The sequence below is a fragment of the Pelodiscus sinensis genome, chromosome 2 (assembly GCF_052426305.1).
Source record: "Pelodiscus sinensis isolate ZL-2025 chromosome 2, ASM5242630v1, whole genome shotgun sequence".
Taxonomy (NCBI): Eukaryota; Metazoa; Chordata; order Testudines; family Trionychidae; genus Pelodiscus; species Pelodiscus sinensis.
This window is the reverse complement of record NC_143053.1, coordinates 38,721,968-38,741,141: the sequence shown is the minus strand read 5'-3', so window position 1 is coordinate 38,741,141 and position 19,174 is coordinate 38,721,968. Positions and strand designations below refer to the sequence as shown.

Genomic DNA, 19,174 nt, shown 5'->3' with positions numbered 1-19,174 from the left:
TCTGATACAGGCAGCAAGATGGGGGGAAGGGAGTGACTAGTTAATGAGTGTGTTGACTATTCAGTAAGCATTTGCTTATCGGATAGTCAACTAGTTGTTCACATCCCTATTTGAAATAAGACTCAAACTCTTAATGATGGAGAATTCTGTCTGGACTCAGGTCCAGGCCAGAGAGTACATCTAGACTGCATTAGTCTGGTGAAAGAAGATATGCAAATTTGGAGCTATTTTGCATATCTTCTGATCATGTTAAGAAGTTTTTTGAAAGTGAAAGCAGTTTAGACGGGTTTTTCCCAAAAGAACCCCCCTTTTTCGAAAGAACTCTGTACACCTCATTTTAGGGATCTTTCAAAAAAGGGTTTGTTTTGAAAACCCCCCATCTGAACTGCTTTCACTTAAAAAAAAAAAAAAAAAAAAAACCACTTCCGATAACGCGATCGGAAGAAGATATGCAAATTGGCTCTGCATTTTCATATCTTCTTTCGACAGACGAATGTAGTCTAATTGTACCCAGCATGCTGCTGCCTTTACCAGATATCAGCTGGCAGTGACCAGAATACCCATTCTTCAGCTCATTCACTTGGATCTGCTCATGGTAACTCTTTAGAGAAGACCCATAAGACAGCATTTTTTTTTAAGAGACTCCGACTTCAGCATTTTTTTTAAGAGACTCTGACTTTAAAGAAATCTGACTTCTCCAAGTAAGACCATTTCAGAGATCTCACATCCTCATGTTGAGGTGTCAGGTGCCACTATTACCAACCTCACGTCTTTTCTAAGAATAAAGGCACTAAACATGCTTCAGTACTGAGATTGAACTGCAGAAGCAGAGCATTGCACCACAGGAACTTAAGCACTTCTTTTCTAAGAAGTCAGTACTCACATATTCTTTGTTGCTTTTGGTACCAGTATTGTCATCCAGCATTCTCAGTACCAGAAAAGCACCATGCTTGTCATACGATGAGGATGCCTTAGGAGGCACTGAGATTGTACCATCTATATCTAGCAGGAGAAACCTGCTGGAACAGTTTGTCTGCAGTAACAACAGTGGCAGTGGCTCTGTACTTCAAACTTTCCTGGCACCACAGGAATTTACATAATTCAGATATCTCCTTTTTTTCTGATAAAGGGGAGTCTCTCTTGTTGATCAGATGTTTGAGATAAAGAATCCTCAGGTTGGGATTAAAGTGTGGCTTTTATCCCATACCTTACGGGACTAGAGACTTCCTGTTCTGAGGCGATACAACAGGCATTAGTGATTAAAAAAAAAAGGTCCATTAGATACTTTATCCTCACAAGTGGAAAAGAGTCAGCATTTGGTAGATTCAGAGATGTTCTTCACCTGCTCAGTAGTCTCTCTTGACCATTTTGGACTACCTTCTGGAGTTCAAAAGATGGAATTATCTATTGGTTCCGTCAGAGTATACCTAATGGCCATAACAGCCTTTCATTGCTCAGTTGAGGGATTCTCAGTTGTCACGCAGAGGGTTGAGTGACATTTCTCAGAAGATTGGGGAACCTTTTCCTTCAAATTATGGAACCCACTCGAGTTCGGAATTTCACTCTTTTGCCTTACAAAGTGTTCCTTACAGCCAATGTTTACTTCTTCGCTCATTAATTTATCTATGACTAGAACATTTACCTGCTATTGCTTGGGTCCTTAATTAAATTTTTGTTTTTCTTGATTTAAGCCATTGCTCTGGGGTAGAGCTGGGGATGAGGGGTTTAGTATGCAGGCTTCCCAGGGGAGAGAATACTATCCCACTGCAGCAGCTTAGGGCCAGATGAGACATGCTGCTTTATGGCTGCTGGCACATCTGGGGGAGGGGTGCATGTCCCCCAGCTGAGGCAGGTCCAGGATCATCTGCCCTCTGTGCTCCTCAGCCAGATCGAGGAATGGAGTGAACTGTGCACTTTCCCCTTGCTTCCTGACCAAGGGGAGCAGCCAGTAATGTTCCCTTATGAATGGGAGGTGGGGAGCTGAAGTCTCCCCTGCCCTCTCTAAAGGGCATTGTGGGATAGGGATATACTCAGGGCTGTGGCACTCCAAGACAGGGAAGGGCGGGGGCGGGTACCAGCCAGCCCCTTTCACTTGCCAGATGATTTTCTCTCTCTTCTTTATGGCTTTATGCATCCCCATATGCTTCATGGGAGAATGAGCTTCCAGCCACCCCTAACCAAACCTTTACCTTTCTTTAAGACAAGTTATGATAAGAGTAAGCTATATACTGAATTTGGGGGTCCTATCTCTTACTGTATAGGAGTATTCTTGAACAAACAGATAGACTCACTCATAGTAGAAGATGAGGCTTTCTAGTAGCTATTACTTCTGCTGAACAGGTTGGAGAAATAGGAATGCTAATGGTGTGCCTCCCTTTTTAAACTGTTGTCCGCGAAGGGTGCTCTACTATCTGCCCTCTTGCTCCCCTTCTTTGGCGTGTCCTTTGAGGACTTTGCAGTAGGGAGTGAACAGAGGGGGTTTAGACTTCACAGTCCTACCTAATCTTGGTTCAGGGTTCGAGGATGTGTGAAGGGCACGTGCAGGTCAAGCAGGCAGTGCTACCAAAGTTACATTGGGGATAAGTGCATCTGAAGTGGAATACGCATGGGGACACACATCTTAAAAAAAAATTTCAGTTCTTCCAGTGATGTCCTTCTGGGTTCTCCACTGTTGGTATCGCATGCGCGAGCAGAGAGCAGCATTCCTGCCTTTGAAGTAGTGTGCGCAGCCTACTTTTCCCTCAGTTCCTTCTTTACCACTCTCAGCAAGGGATGGAGCTCATCCCTTTCCTCAGGGTGCTTTGCATATCGGAGAGAAGCAGTTGACAACCAATTGAGTACTTTAGATCAGTGGTTCACAACCCATGGATGTCTTCTCAGGGGGTCGTGGCGCTTAGATTTGGCCATTGGTGGCCATGCAGCGTGGCACTTAGATGAGGCCGCACGGGGGCTAGGTGTGGCCGCGTGGCGTGGTACTTATATAAGGCTGGCCCATGGCTGGGCCCAGCAGTTAGTGGCCTCCACTCCTGTAGTGCGACGCATAGATCTGGCTGGGGGCTGGGCCTGGCAGCCTCCATGGCAGATGAAAAAAGGTTGTGCACCACTGCTTTAGATAGTCAGAGAAAAAATTGAGTACTTTAGATAGTCCTCTCTTTATTCAAACAAAAGCGACTAGCAGCTCTCACTGCTGCACAGCAGCAAGTCCCAGCAGCCAAGTCAAACTGAAACAAAACAAAACACCCTAACGAACAAACCAACTAATAACCCAAGCAGGCAGCTTGGTTTACACAACTTAGGTGGTATACTTTGGGAGACATGTCAATCTTGCCTAAGGACAAGAAATGTGGAAGATGTCGGGAGCCTATGCCAGCCTCTGATGCCCACAGCGAATGCATACACTGTTTGGGGGACACACATGTACAACAAAAATGCGTCCACTGCCACAGCCTGGCAGCAAGGACTCACAAGGAAAGAGAGCTCACAGCCCACACGCTGTCTATTGATAAAGCCCTCACCCCCATAGTTATAAAGGGGGCAATAAGGGCTCGAGCACAAAATCCCCTCAGGACAACCCCTCCAGCTCTTAACCTCAGATGGCACAGTCAGAAACCAGACCGTCACCAGCCTGCTTTCTCCCCACAAGAATCAGTAAAAGGAATGAATTGGGCACCTCGGGCATGGGGAAATCTTGAGCCTCCTCTATGACAGGCTCAAGAGCGTGTTCTAAACAGGTGGTCAAACCACCTGTCAAGGCATCTAAAAGGGCACCTACTAAGTGCCCTGACGTAACAGAGGCACCAATGGCATCAAGGACACCCGGGGTATCCTCAGCACAACATGAGCCCCCTATGCAATCTTTACCACAGACGCCAGGAGGTTACAGGGTTAGTCCCAGCTGCTCTCCAATACCCCTCATCCCTCGGGGTCATGTATTGGGGGACTCATCAATGGCTCACGGGGCATCATCCCACAGCCATTCCCCAATGCACAGGCACTATCGAGACAGGACAGGAGGGCCAGAACTGGGCCCCCTGCTCGGCCTTTGACATGGCACCACTCTCATTCCCCATTACCGATAAGGGGCTCGCCATGTTCACCCTCCTTGTCTCAAATCAGTGCCTACCAAGGGGATTCAAGGAGTAGGTTCTCCTCTCATCACTCCTCCCCAGAGAAAGCATATGCACTGTATGGGGCATACAGCTTACCTCATTATCAATATCTTCCCTGGCATCTGGTATGGCACTATTATGACAGACACCATAGCCGATGGCCCCCATATCACTACGGGGCACCTCATCATTCTTCCAGCGCCACTTCTACACCTGCACAGAGGTATGTGACCTCTATATGTTCAGACTCATCGCGTTTCCCATCCAAGGGCACAGACCTAGAGGAAGGGCAAATTTAGGTTGTACCAATGGTCCAGCAATCAGACATACCACCCAATGATAACTCTTCCTCCGCTCCTGATGAAGCAGTTATTCCGAATCTTCCAGCACCTAGTGATAACTTGAAACAGTTCCAGGAACTATTTAAGAGAGTAGCTATCAGTCAGGAAGTAGTTTTATCAGAAAAATTACAGGAAAAACACCACAAGGTCCTAAAGAATCTGCAGCCCTCTGCAAAATCCAAAATTGCCCTGCCTCTAGGCCAGTGGTCTCCAACCTTTTTAAGCACACGATCACTTTTTCAATTTAAGTGCAGTGTAAGATCTACCTTAAACCCAAATACTCTTGCCCCACTTCCTTCCCACCCCTTCTCTGAGCCTCTGCCCCTGCTCCTCCCTTCTCTGAGGCCTCACCCTGCTCACTCCATCTCCCTTCTTCCCCCATTCTCACTCACTTTCACCAGTCTGGGGTAGGTGGTTGAGGTGCAGGCTCTGGTCTTTGGCTAAGGGTTTGGGAGTGTGGGAGGGGCTCCAGGCTTAGCTCAGGGTGGGAGATTGGGGTCCAGGAGAGGGTTCACAGTGTAAGCTCTGGGAAGGAGTTTGGGCACAGGGGGACTTATGTGGTGGAAGGGGCAGGAGGTTGAGTGCAGGAGGATGTTCAGGGTTGGGACAAGAGTTCCGGAAGCAGGGTTTGACTGGGCACTATTTAATTGAGACGGCTTCTGGATGGTGGATCAGTGGGGTTAAGGCAGGCTGCACCACTCCTGAAAGCAGCTGGCATGTACAGCAATGGCTCCATGGAGTCGTGTGTTTCCCCTCATCTACAGGCATTGAGCCCACAGCTTCTATTAGCCATAATGCCCTATTATTGATCAGTGGGAGGTTTGGAGGTTCATCTGGGTTCTTTATAGAGGCAATAGTAATGGCCCACAAAGGACTTCTCTGGACACACAATTGTCAGGGAGTTGGGAACTAGTCAACTTGTGTGTCAGTCTTTCTTAATTCATATCAAGAGGAAAGCCTGCTCCATTCTCAAAGATAACACAGTGGTAATGATTTACCTCCACAAGCAAAGAGGGGACTGCTCATCCCTGCTCTGCCAAGAGGTACTCTAACTCTGGGATTTTGCATTGCTGTTTTCATCAATTACCTTCCAGGACTACAGAATGAACTTGCAGACCATCTATCTAGATAATTTACACATGAGCATGAGTGATCTCTGCAGACAGATGTAGGTGGGTACATTTTCTATCTGTGGTGGTTTGCAGAGGCAGATTTGTTTGCAGAGAGAAAACAGTAAGTGCTAGTACTTCTCCCCTCGCCCCCTGCAAAATCACAATCCTCATGGATGCTTTTCTGTGGCTTGGAACAGGCAAGCTTCTGTATGCTTTCTCACCAATCCCACTGTTCAGAATGTTATTAAAAATCAAACAGGATCATGCTTCAGTCACACAAATATGGCCCAGCTTGAGCGTGGGAGCACTGGTTCTTGCCTCTCCTATCATTTTTGTTGAAAGCTCTGATAATGCTTCCTGGGGAACCATGCCTAATTTCTCAATATTATCATTGCTTATTCCATCCAAACTTGTAGACCTTTAATAGCCTGGATGCTCTATAGGTAGGCTCTCAAGAAGAGTCTTATTCAAAAGAAGTTGAGGATGTGCTATTAATTAATAGTGGTAGAAATGTAGCTGTGTCAGTCTGGTGCAGCTGAAACAAAAAACAGTACTGTTTAGCACTTTAAAGACTAACAAGATGGTTTAATAGGTAATGAGCTTTCATGGGCCAGACCCACTTCCTCAGATCAAATAGTGGAAGAAAATTGTCACAACCATATATACCAAAGGATACAATTAAAAAAAGTAAACACATATGAAAAGGACAAATCAAATTTCAGAACAGAAGGGGGATGGTAGGGGGGAAGGGGGTGAGGTAAATGTCTGTGAGCTAATGATATTAGAGGTGATAATTGGGGAAGCTATCTTTGTAATGGGTAGGATAATTGGCTTCTTTTTTCAAATTTGAGCATAAAGTGTCGAATTTAAGCATGAATGACAGTTCAGAGGATCTCTTTGAAGTGAAGTTTTAAAAGGTCTTTGAAACAGGATGCAGGTAATCAAGTCGTTGAGACAATGTCCTTTCTGGCTGAAATGGCAAGAAACTGTTTTTTCTTTGTGATCTTGTCTGATATCTGTTTTGTGGGCATTGATCCTTTGGCGAAGTGTCTGAGACGTTTGTCCAATGTACATAGCAGACGGACATTTTCGGCACATGATTGCATAAATTATATTTCTGGATGCGCAGGAATATGTGTTCTTGATCTTATAACTCACTTGGTTGGGTCCAATAATGGTATCAGCAGAGTGAATATGTGGACAAAGCTGGCAATGGGGTTTGTTGCAAGGGAAGGTACCAGGGTTGGTATTAGTGTGGTATGTCCTGTGGTTGTTGGTAAGAATCATCTTGAGGTTAGGTGGTTGTCTATAAGAGACTATGGGTCTGTCTCCCAGAGCCTCTTGGAGTTTAGTATCCTGTTCCAGTATAGGCTGTAGTTTATTGATAATGTGTTGGACAGGTTTAAGTTGGGGGCTGTAGGTGATGACAAGTGGTGTTCTATTGTTTGTTTTCTTGGGTCTGTCTCGAAGTAGATGGTTTCTAGATATTCGTCTGGCTCTTCCAATTTGCTTTTTTATTTCTCCGGGTGGGCAGTTGAGGTTTATAAATGCTTGGTAGAGATCCTGAAGTTTCTGGTCTGTCAATGGGATTAGGTCAGATGTGGTTGTATCGAAGGGCTTGGCTATAGATGATGGATCGTATGGTGTGTTTTGGATGGGAGCTGGAAGCATGTAAGTAACTGTATGAGTCGGTGGGTTTTCTGTAGAGAGTGGTGTCTAATTTTCCATTGTTGATTTGTACTGTGGTGTGCAGGAAATGGATCTCTCGTGTAGAATGGTCCAGCCTGAGGTTGATGGTGGGGTGTAGGTTGTTAAAATCTCTGTGGAATGTCTCCAGTGTTTCTTGGCCATGCGTCCAAATCATAAAGATGTCATCGATGTAGCGTAAGTAGAGAAGGTGTGAAAGGGGACGGGAGTTGAGGAAACGTTGTTCTAGGTCAGGCATAAAGATATTAGCATACTGTGGGGCCATGCGTGTACCCATGGCTGTGCTGCTGATCTGGAGGTATAAGATGTTCTCAAACTGGAAATAATTGTGGGTGAGAACAAAGTTACATAGGTCTGCTATCAGATTGGCCGTGGTGTCCTCTGGGATAGTGTTTCTAATTGCTTGTAATCCATCTTCATGTGGAATGTTGGTGTATAGAGCTTCTACATCCATGGTGGCAAGGATGGTGTTATTGGGGAGGTTATCAATGTTTTGTAGTTTCTTTAGGAAGTCAGTAGTATCTCAGAGGTAGCTGGGGATGTTGGTTGCGTAGGGTTTGAGAAGAGAGTCTACATCATCTCTGGTATCGGCACACTCACTACGGGTTTATCCAGCTATGTAGACTCTCTTCTCAAACCCTATGCAAGGTTTACCTATGTCCTCATCTGACGTTTTTTTCAATATTGGTGTCTAATCTGTATATCAACCAGTCAACTTACATACTTTGTCTTCCCCAGAACTTATTTAAATAAAGATGAGGAGGGGCTGCGTATTTCTGATAATCAGGAGACCATTGGCGTTCTACCCTAATAGGTTCAAGTAGTTCCTCTTGTCTGTGTAGCTGTTTGTGGCAGTCACAGACAGGATGAAAAAGAGCTCTCAGTATCTTCTTAAAGAATTTAATCTAGGATGGATTTATTTTTCATTTGTGCTACAGCTTGGCTAATGTTACATCACTAAGCAGAGTGACACCACATTTGACAGGATTGCAAGTGACCTCTGCGGTCTTTCTTGCTCGAGTGCTTATCCAAGACATTTTTAGGAAAGCCAGTAGGTCTTAAGTGTACATATGGGCTTTCTGTTATGCCATCACTCACCATTGTAAAGACTATGAGAGATTTGGACAAGTTGTCTTCCAGTTCTTATTCAAATAGACTTCAATCCTATTTCCTGATTTCACTACTTGAGAGTTCCAAGAGCAAACTGCACATGCACAATCATTTGAAGAAAAAAATGCTTACTAATCTGTAACTGTTGATGTTGGAAATAAGTTGCACATGTCTATTCCGCAACCTGCCCCCTCACTCCTCTTTATGGGAGTATTTGTCTAGAAGAAACTGAGGGGGTTCAGAGTGTCTCTATCCTTCATTCTTGCACATAGTGTGCAGCAGCAGAAGGCACTCAGGCTGCTGCAAAGGGTACTACTGAAGGTAATTTTTTTCTAGTCGTGCACAGAGCACAAACACACTAAGAGTGACAAGTGTACAGAATATCATTGAAAACATCAGTTAAGGAACAGGTTAGTAATAGCTTTTCCTCTCCATGGCTCAGGTTCATGCTACAGTGGTCTTTTTGACTGTAACCATGTAACTTCTTTCTCTTCAGTCTTCTCAGCTGGTTCCTCTTCAGTCTCAGCATTTTAGAAAAATTGAAACCACCTTCTGTCTCACCATTCAATAGAATCCCTTTTATGGACTATTACTTTTATCCATATATAACTTAACCCCTTAAATCTCAGTTCTTTTTTGCTGAATTTTTGCCCTGATTCTCTTTTATCAGAACTTGAAAAATTACTTAATATCTGGGATTTCTTAACCAGAGAAATCCCATGCTGTCTTGTCCTCTCAAATCCACCTTTTGCAGTTTAAAAAGGACAAAATAGTTGTATATGGTTTATAGTCCTGTCTATATTTAATGGTAAATTATTATAATTGAGCTTAGTATTGAAACTTGGCAGTTGTAACTTTCTAAAGGTCCCGTTTTTTGTATACCATATTTAACTTTTGGCTTTCCTCTGCTCCTTTCCATTCCATCTCTTCATTTTGGAGTAGTGGGACTTTTTGCCAACATTGGAAGACAGAGTGCATTGGTTTACATGAGTGATTCTCAAAGTGTGGTCCACGGATCACTAGTGATCAGCAATTTTGTTGTAGGTGGGCCATGGGCTGAGAGCTCTGACCCCTAGGGGGATCCCACTTGGGCATTCCAGCTCCATACTACCCTGCGAGGTTTGAGCACTGGTGCCAGCCTTTCCCAGTGGGGGTGGGAAGAGGAGGAGCCCCAAGCCTCACAAACCAGATCCAGCTCATGGGGGCAGGATGTGGCTTTGCACACTTCTGCTCCCCCCTTCCCCTGGCTGGTGAAATGGCAGTGCCTGGAAACCGCTTGCATGGAGGCTTTCCCAGCTATTCCCACTGGCTGGAATCCCCAACAATGGGAGCAGCCAGGAGCACTAAGACAGATGAGCACCCCCATCCCGCTCATGCCCAATCCGCAACCCCCATCACCATCATGTACTCCTTCCACCCAGACTCTCCACCCCTAGCCCATTCCTGCACCCTCTCTCTCTCCCAGCCAGACCTTGCATCCCCATCCCTTTCTGCACTCATTTTGTCATAATGGGTGGTGGGCTGGTTGTCTGTGGAAAAGTTTGCATTCAGCAGAATGGGCCATGGGCCCAAAAGTTTGATTATCACTGGTTTACATGGTACCCTAAGGCAATCTGTACAATTAAGAGGCTCAAAATTAAAAATGGCAACTCAAAATTAGCAGGAGTTGATGATACTCAACTCAGACAAGCTTTCTAATAACTTAAAGAGAGTATTGTTTGCTTTGTTTCTATCCTTGCTTTTGATTACCTGTCTTTTTCTTCTACTCCTTATTTTAGTTCTACATTTTATACTTAGTTTCCTTCTTTATTCTTCCACTTGGTATCTTTTTACACATTGCCTGTCTCCAAACCTAGAGAATCTTTTTTCTTCCTAAAAATCAAGTCACTGGGACTGATTACAATTTTCTTTCAAAATTCAGTTATTTTTGTTAGCTTTCTACTGTTAATCTCTAAATCAAGGCATTCTTCTGACTTCTTTCCTTGCCCGTTTTTAAGTTAAATATTCTGATTCATAAAATGCATGAATATAACATAATATACAAATATGAGTAATTTGTATCCCTTGCCTGTCATCCTGTTCCTCTTCTTTTTTTGACCAATTTTAATTCTTGGTGGTCAAATTTAGATTTTTACTTGTTTTAAGCTAATGACTGTTCCCTTTTCTCCATGAAGCACTATACTCACATATTGTTGTAATATTTAGGCAACATTATATTGTAACAATATTCAGGCTGTTGTACATAACTAGTAAGGTAGTCACTAGGAGTGGGGCTTCCACTGTTACTTCTTATTACCTGAGCTATAACAGGGAAATTCCAAAATTTAGATTGGCAGAGAAGAAAGGAGATGCTTACAGAAAACAATGAAAATGGGAGTATGAAATGGGAAATTATTTCAAAATTAGAAGAAAATTAAAAATACCTTTTGACTCATTTTCCTCTTTCACAGTCAGTTCTGTTCTATTGAAGTCACTGAATGATGTGTCACGAACCTCAGTGGGAGCAAGATCATACCCTTCTTTCTTACTTTAACATCTGTTGACTCATTTTCCCTCAGTTCTGAACAATAGGGTTTTTGTTCCTGGAATATGCCATATGTTGTTTAGTTTGTGCTTTTCTTGCTTGTAAGAGAAGTCCTCTTTCAATTCATTTTGACATAGCCATCAGCCATTAGCTACTGGTTTTTTTCCCATTATTGTGATGATTATTCATTATTTTGCAGTTACACCTTAAATTAAGGGCCTATTGAGTTAGCTGTACAAATCTGAAAAATAATAACCTTGTCCCAAAAGAACTGTCTAAGGTTAGTCTCATAAGCAAGAAAGATTCTTAAATTGTCATTAAAATCATTAGTACTTTGAAGGGCAGAGAAGAAAGTAGTAAATATAAAAAAAGATGATGCTTTGAACAAATATGATCATCACGTCACTCTGCGTCCTATCTGCCCCTTCCCTCTCTCAGCTCAAGCCTGACCTCGCTGTTTCCCCGCGCCACTTGGAATTGTTATTTTAAAACAAGTCCCTACTCCCCTTCTTCCACCCTCACCCCAAGGGCTTTCAATGCCAAGGAACATGGCGCAGTAGCTGGCAGACACCACATGGCAGCTGTGATAGCCCAGGTGCGGTGGGGAGGGTATGGTGCTTGGGACAGCAGCATGGGGATAGGCACTAGAAGTGGGGCTTCCAGCCACGTTTATGTGCTAGGAGAAGGCTCTTGGGGATTCCCCTGCTGCCAGGCTTTTGGGAAGTTGGGTGCGTGGTGCCCGACTGCCTGGAGTCCAGCTGCCCCTGTGAAGACTTACCCCCTCCCCTGTGGGTGCACTTACTGCAGCTGTCAGAGCACCCCCAAACAGGGGAGCTGCTGCTCAGACGTGTATGGTCTTTGCCTTCAGCTCCCGGCTGGTGGATGGGCAGCCCTGGGCTCTGTGGGCAGGCCTGGGGTAGTGAGCAGCACAGGTGGGACCACATGGGGGTGTTACTCGGAAGGGCTGAGGTAAACAATTGCTGTGGGCAATTTAATTAAAGCCTAATGCGCCTCCCCCACAGAAGCCAGATTTGACCTGGTACCCGTATCTATCACCAGTGACCAGCTAGTCACAAATCAGGTCAGAGACAGAATTTAGTGCCAAACCATATATTTTAAGAATGTGAACACGTATCAGTCAACAAGAAAACAGTAAATGTCCCACCCTAGCCTGGAAGAAAAGGAGATAGGAAAGATCCCGTATACAAAATGGGTTATACTTAAAACACTGAAGGCAGCGATGGATGCCTGTGACCTTCTACCTCACGGCTAATTGGAAGCCTTGAGGAAGGACTGCAGAGAGATCCCTTGGGGTCCCGATAAGTTCTGGATCCTGAGTAGGTCCTCGAAGTAGATCCTTGCCTCTCCACGTGGTGGACACCCTCTGGATTCCTTATCACCAATCCTTCGGGTAGGTGAGGTCCGTAGGTGCAAAAGATGATGGTACAGTCCCAGAGTCCAGGATCACCAGTCCCCAAAAATCCTTACAGACGGGAGGGTTCAACTAGTGCTGGACGTGAGCAGCCTTGGCCAGGCCATGTGTGGATGGCACTCCTCAGGGTTGACAGACGAAGATGAACAATAACACAGCTACAAGTGGATTGATGAAGACCAATGGACGGATAGAGGAGAGCCAACCCAAACCATTCTTAGGGGAGGGTTTATAAGGACAGTAATGCAGGAAACTGGGTTAGTGAGTGGGGTGCAACAGCGTAGGGTGGTGTACACAGGGAAAAGGGTGCCAGGTGCATAATCTGGCTGAGAGGCATTGGATTGGTGAGGGGTGCACAGGTTTAGAGCCGTATGCAGAGGCCAGAGAGTGGAGTGCAAAGCCTTCTTCAGAGTGTTTGTGGTGGGAAGAGACACTGCTGAGGTGAAAAGGGATCAGCAGACTCCATTTTGAATCATAAACTCCATTTTAAAAGCACCAGCCTGGGTAACGGGAGAGGATGGGATAGCGTTCCCTGCACTGCTGCTTTCCCCAACTCAGCAGGCTGCAGTGACCCAGAGCAAAGTGTGCACATGGCACTACCTGTACCTCACTGTGCCTACAATGGGTGTGCAGGGACACCTGTGCCTCCCTGGCCGCCTGGATTTAGAGACGGGCCTGGCATGTGTTGCAGCTGGGAGGAGGAGAGCTAGAGTTGGGGGGTGAGAGAAAGGTCCCAAGGTGCTGGGGGATGGAGGGTGGGAAGGAGAAGGGGCCTGGGCTGGTGGGGGAGGGGAGGGCGACGGGATCCTGACTCACGGGAGTGGAGGGAGAAGAGGCACGGACTGGTGCAGTGGGGGGAGGAGGGAGAATGGGGGCTTAGGATGGCCTGGCAGGGGACGGAGAAGGGGTCCCAGCTGGCGGGGGTGGGGGGAGGGAGAAGTGACCCAGGCTGGCATACCCGGAGCCCAACCCTCCCCAGTGGCCGAGGGGAAGAGCTGGGGTTGCTAAGTGCTGCTAACAGGGGGCACAGTCCCCTAGTACATATAAATAAATATATAAAAATAAATATATAATATTTATTTTAAGTGCTTAGGAAGCCTTAGAAGGATGCTTTAATTTATATATAAACAAATCTGATGGCATTAAAAGACTAGAGACAAGAGAATGGGATGTGTGAAACTTATTCCAGATAATTGCTTATATGTTATAATAGTGGGCATTGCATAAAAAAGATTCTTTAATCATTGTCAAATTGAAATTTGACTTATATTTTTTATCAAAAGGTACAGAAGATGAAACAGTTTCAGATATGCAATATTCTACCCAGTGTATTAACCAAGAACCCTACATGCATCAAGATGATGATCAGCAGCAGGGATGGGTTTCCTGGGCCTGGTCTTTTGTTTCTGCTATTGTGAGTTATGATGATGGAGAGGATGACTTCACTGGAACAGAATGTGGAACTATACTGCATCAGCAGAAATCCCAGGTCCTTAAGGATCCTATTATTTCTGTTGGGTTTTACTGCACAAAGGCAACTGTGACATTCAAGGTAACTACGTCTCTACATTATAGAGAGTCTAATAACTGTTTTGCTGAGCAATGAATTAATGTACAGGCAGTCCCCGGGTTACGTACAAGATAGGGACTGTAGGTTTGTTCTTAAGTTGAATTTGTATGTAAGTCGGAACTGGTACATATTGTAGGGGAAACTCTAGCCAAACATTTCTCCAGAGCTCAGTTTTATTCTCCCACACCTCACTTCCCTCAGTCCTTTATTCTCAAGCTGAGGTGTCTGCTATGCTTTCTTCCCTAAGTCGATGTCCTGGCGATTTGGCTCACCAGACTCACTCCCATGTTCAGCCCCAGCCTTGTCCCCCTTGTCCATATCCACATGGTCCCTTGCTCCAACTCCTGGGGAAGTGACCCCCGCACCAGAGGTGGCGACAGTGGCGGAGGCACCCCGCACTCGCTGCGCTCCCCCCCCCCCCCCCCGCCGTTCGTAACTAAGGATCCGACGTAAGTGGGAATGACCTAACCCGGGGACTGCCTGTATTAGATTTCAGTGGTGGGTCGTTCCTCTCTTTAGTAAAGAGAGGTAGAATATATATTACTGAAAATATGAAGCAATTGAAAAGGTTTATTCTTCATCAAAAGTTGCAGTTAAGTTGGGTTTGTGAGCCTTGATGATTGATACAAAATTTAGTTCAATGGAAAAAAAAATCTAGTTCTGAAGAGAAACCATTTTGATGTAGCACTAAATAAAAAATCTTTAAAGAAAAAGTCCTTAATACCAAAGAGTATCCATGAACATTCATTTTAATGTTTAATATAATCTTCTGAATCTATATGACTTTTATGTAAATTAATTTTGACATCTTGTAAAAGTACTTTTACTGATATATCGATTATATCAGTTATTTTCTTTACTGTATAGTAATGGTTACTCTGGAACACCCAAGATTAAAATAAAATTTAGTTGACATAATTTTTAAATACTGGAATTTCAATTCTGAGTAACCTTAGGAACAGTAAAGTAAGAACTTTTTTATATTTAGAGAGGATAAGAGAGAATTAATAATCTCAAATAATAGATGAATAAATTCTGCTTATTCCTGTTGAGAATTTTCAGATAGGAATACTTACTTGATAGTCATTGATTTTATGTAGTGTTGTTAATAACTTAATTACTGAGAAAAACTCATATTTACTGGAAGGAATTAATTTGATAAAAAACTGGCATCAAGTTTAGCAAAATATTTAAATGCATGCCAAATTTTATATCCATGAGTAGCCCAAAGTTAGACTACTAAAGAGTTTATAGTGAGGCACATGTTGAATAAAGCCCAGAATGTTTTAGAGCAGGAAATGCTGGATGGAGAATCTGCATTTAAAAAACAAAAGTTGATGAAAAAGGGATAAAAGTTTCAACCACTTCATCTCTAAAAGTTGCTAATTATTGGACACTTGAATGTGATATAGGAATGTGAATAATTTTATATAAAATATTTATTAGGTCCTTGGAACATATCTTGTTTATTTGTCATGTTCCCTGTTCAGTTAAAAATGTTAATTAATATGAATGGAAGAAAATATATAGCTTTCCCATCATTTTCCTTTATTTAATTTTGTTTAAAAGAATGTGAGCAACAGTTTTAAAAAAATGCAGTTGGAACTTAAACAGTTTTGCTTTGTTTTGTATTCCCAAGTGCAGTATTGAATCTTGGTTTTACAGCTCTTGCTCACATGAGAAGTCCTACTGAAGTAATTGGAACTATTTACATCAGTGGTTCTCAACCTTTCCAATGTACTAATGTACCACTTTCATGAGCATGATTTGTCTTAGGTACCCCCAAGTTTCACCTTACTAAAAAAAACTATTTACTTACAAAATATACATAAAAATAAAAAAGCGTTAAGCACACTATTACTGAAAAATTGCTTACTTTCTGATTTTGTATGAAATTTTAGTTAATACAGACTTTGCTAGTGATTTTTATGTGGCTTGTGAAATTAGGCAAATATCTAGATGAATTGCTGTATACCTTGGAAGATCACTGTGTTGTGAACCACTGATTTACATTACCGAGGGTTTCAGGATCTTAATGTTTGTGGAAGTGGTAAAATTTACTGATAAATTATGGCCTCTTGCATTTGATATTTTTAGAATGTAAAGTGGTATATGAGAAGCAGTATGGTGACATAGAAGGAAAACATTAGAATTCATTGTTCTGCTTGCATGCAAAGAATGTATGGAATTAATTTGTGGTTCATATTTTGGTCAAAAAATAAGGTCAGGTTTCTGCATTAGCATTTTGAACAGTTGATTCCATTCCAGCTGAAAAATCATGCCAAATTAAATGTAGCATTTTTGTAATAATGTTGAAAATTGTTCTTGTAATGTCTGAGTTCTTTTAATCAATTAATTGCTTTTCCTCCACAATAATTGCACACAGCTGAAGGATGATCAGTTTTTTTAAACCAATGTTACTCGAGCTTTTGGATTACAAAATTTTACATAGAAAAAGCAGTCCTTTGTGTACAACCCTGGAAATAACTAAATAATGAGAGCTGGTATATACTTTTAATAAAAATTAAAACTTGAATTATTAATTTCAGCTGATCAAAAATATATAAAACAATGTAAAGCTAAAAAAAAGTACTAAAATGTATCCCCTTCGTTATTATGTATCTTTTCACTTCATATAATGGAGCATTTAACTGTAGTTATCGAACTTTATATTTCTTTACTGCTTTAAGATTTTCATAAATATCTGAATTTAGCGCATAGAAAATAAAATTTAATAGAATTTTATTTTAAAATAACATCTGAAACAAGAAATCTAGGTATGATTCAAATTCATGGTGTTTCCTTCAATGTTATTTATGCAGTGAATTATTTATTATGCTGCATAAGTGTTTTAATAAGTTTTTGGATTTTAGAGGTGTTCGTAAATTGGCATATGTATTGCAGTTGTATATCTGTTTTATCTTTTATCCATTGCTGATATTAAAAAGCTCAATAAAATACTACAGTATTTTAAAACTTTCTTAGCAATACTTGAGATTAAATTGGCATATTGAACTAGAAGTTCTCGTATTCTAATATGGATAATGCGTTACAACTGTTTTTACTGCACCTGTTTCCCGCCTAATAGTACATTTTGGCCTATGCTAAAGTTTAATTTGTTTTCATCAATTCTGTATAGTAATGACAGATTATTGCTTTTAATGCTAATACTGTGGCTTATATAAGTGTTTATCATATTGTTTCATAGCTTACTGAAATGCAAGCTGAAAGTAGTTATTATAGCCCTCAGAAAGTAAAATCCAAAGAAGTTATACGTTGGGAGCAAGAAGGAACCACAATTGAGGTATTCCATTACAACTAAACTTTTCAGGTTATAGTAAATGCCTTAGCAAATTGATGAATAATTGTATTTTTATTAAACATTTTGAAATGGTAGTTAATATTTGGTTGTGTATTTCTATTTTATTGGTTAACTAAAGTAATCCCTATTCTCAATACAAAGTTAAGACATCAATGCACTAAGATTTGGTAACAGTGTATTTCTAAGTATGATATTATTTAATTAATGTATTGCATAATTAAGAACTACATTAGTAAAGCTTACCATACATTTTAATTTTCTCTACTTTTTTGGGTTTTAGTCTTTAATATCTTCAGTAGTATAGCATTTGTTATATTACTTTTTTGTACCTCTGATAGGTGCTTATGATGGGGGAACCGTTTTTTGACTGCCAAATAGGTTTTGTTGGTTGCCAAGCAATGTGCCTTAAAGGAATAATGGGGGTTAAAGACTTTGAAGAGAATGTGAACAGAAGTGATGAAGTAAGTACATTGAAATACTGTTGATTGTTAAATACATATTAAGAAATATTTAATATGTGGACAAAGGGTATGTTCTCATAGGAATCCTGTGTTTAATGGTAATGTGTATAACTGGCATGGTTTTGAGGAACTATCTCACTCAGAGTAACGATGCTATACACTTACTAAACCATAAAAAACTTTAAATTTATTTCTTGAAAATGCAGTTTCCTGCACATTTATTTGCCAAATGTTTTGTATTTAATAATCCTATAGCTACTAATACTTTATAGTTATACAGCACCTTCTAGCTGCAAATCTCTTTTTCAAAGACACTTGTTTTGCAACAATCATGACATGTATTATAGTTTGTGTTGAATCATGGCTGCCTATTTGAATTGAATCCTGTGAACTTATCTTTCTCCCTGCAACAACCATGGTTTTTCTTTGATTGCTTGCTCATGTTAATTTCCTTTGGGTGGGGAGTGCACAGTTCTCTGAGATTTTTGCCTTAGAAGTATCTCTAGGAGAGGCTGTGGTGCTCTCTTAGGTGCTGCCCTCGTGTTGATAAATTAGGTGCTGCCAGTCCTATGCTTCTTCTTTCTTCTTACCACCCATGGTGGTTGTTTAAGGTGCTTTTCTTTTGCCTAACAAGTGATCACTGGTTCACTCCTTTTCTTCAAGTTTTTAGTGTATTGTTTATATAGTTAGTTAGTTGTTAAGTACTGTAGTTAGTAAGTTAGAGTCCTGGTGGGGAATTAGCTGCAGGTGGGATATGCCCTGTTCTCTACGTTTTGCCTGTAATAAGCATATCACTGACTGCCTTAGCAGTTGCTTGAAATGCTTGGGGGGAATCACAAGTGAAGGACAAGTTCTTCATCTGTAAGAAGTTTAGTCCAGAACACAGAAAAAGTGTGATATTCATTTGAAGTCCTCCTCATGGAGACTGCCCCCTGCCTGGCCTCAGAGCCTTCTTAGCTGGATTCAGCTCCCTTTGGCATCGGTGTGTAGTGCTCTTTTGGCACTGCTCCCCTTTGCCAGTGCACAAAAAGAAGTCAAAGCATCACAACTCTCAGACACGGGGTAAGAAACGCCAAGGGGCACTAAATAAAGGACCCAGTTCAAGCCTCCCACCCATCCTGGAGCAACATGGTGGTGCCTCCCGAAAGGACCCTCCTTAGGCCCCTGAGGGATCCACCACCATCTACAAGTCAGGATAGGGTATCAGGCGCATAGTGGGGCTGACACCTTCTCAATCCATCATGGCACCTAGAGAGCAAAAATCTCTCCTAGCACAATGGGCATTGTATTCTGCAGTATCCCTGACAGTCTTCCCACGAGGGGAAGCCATAACCCTTGAGAGGGTGAGTGAACTCCCACCAGTCTCTGAACTGGAGGCAGCAGATTCAGTCACCATGCCCAGGTCTCCGCAACAACTCTGGTCTCTCATCCTCAGCTTCATTTTTTGCCACTGCAAGCATGGTTGGCATCCATTTACATCCCCATC

At 42.3% G+C, this 19,174-nt stretch overlaps 1 protein-coding gene across 5 annotated transcripts in view; it reads left to right on the top strand.

Moving 5' to 3' along the window:
* Positions 1-19,174, top strand: part of VPS13B (vacuolar protein sorting 13 homolog B) — a 1,005,617-nt gene that overhangs the window by 172,265 nt on the left and 814,178 nt on the right. For all 5 annotated transcript variants that reach the window (XM_075920304.2, XM_075920302.2, XM_075920305.2 and 2 more), the window contains 3 exons: positions 13,619-13,887; positions 17,114-17,209; positions 17,566-17,688. In XM_075920304.2, the coding sequence (XP_075776419.2) occupies positions 13,619-13,887; positions 17,114-17,209; positions 17,566-17,688 (488 nt within the window). The remainder of the gene's footprint in view (positions 1-13,618; positions 13,888-17,113; positions 17,210-17,565; positions 17,689-19,174) is intronic.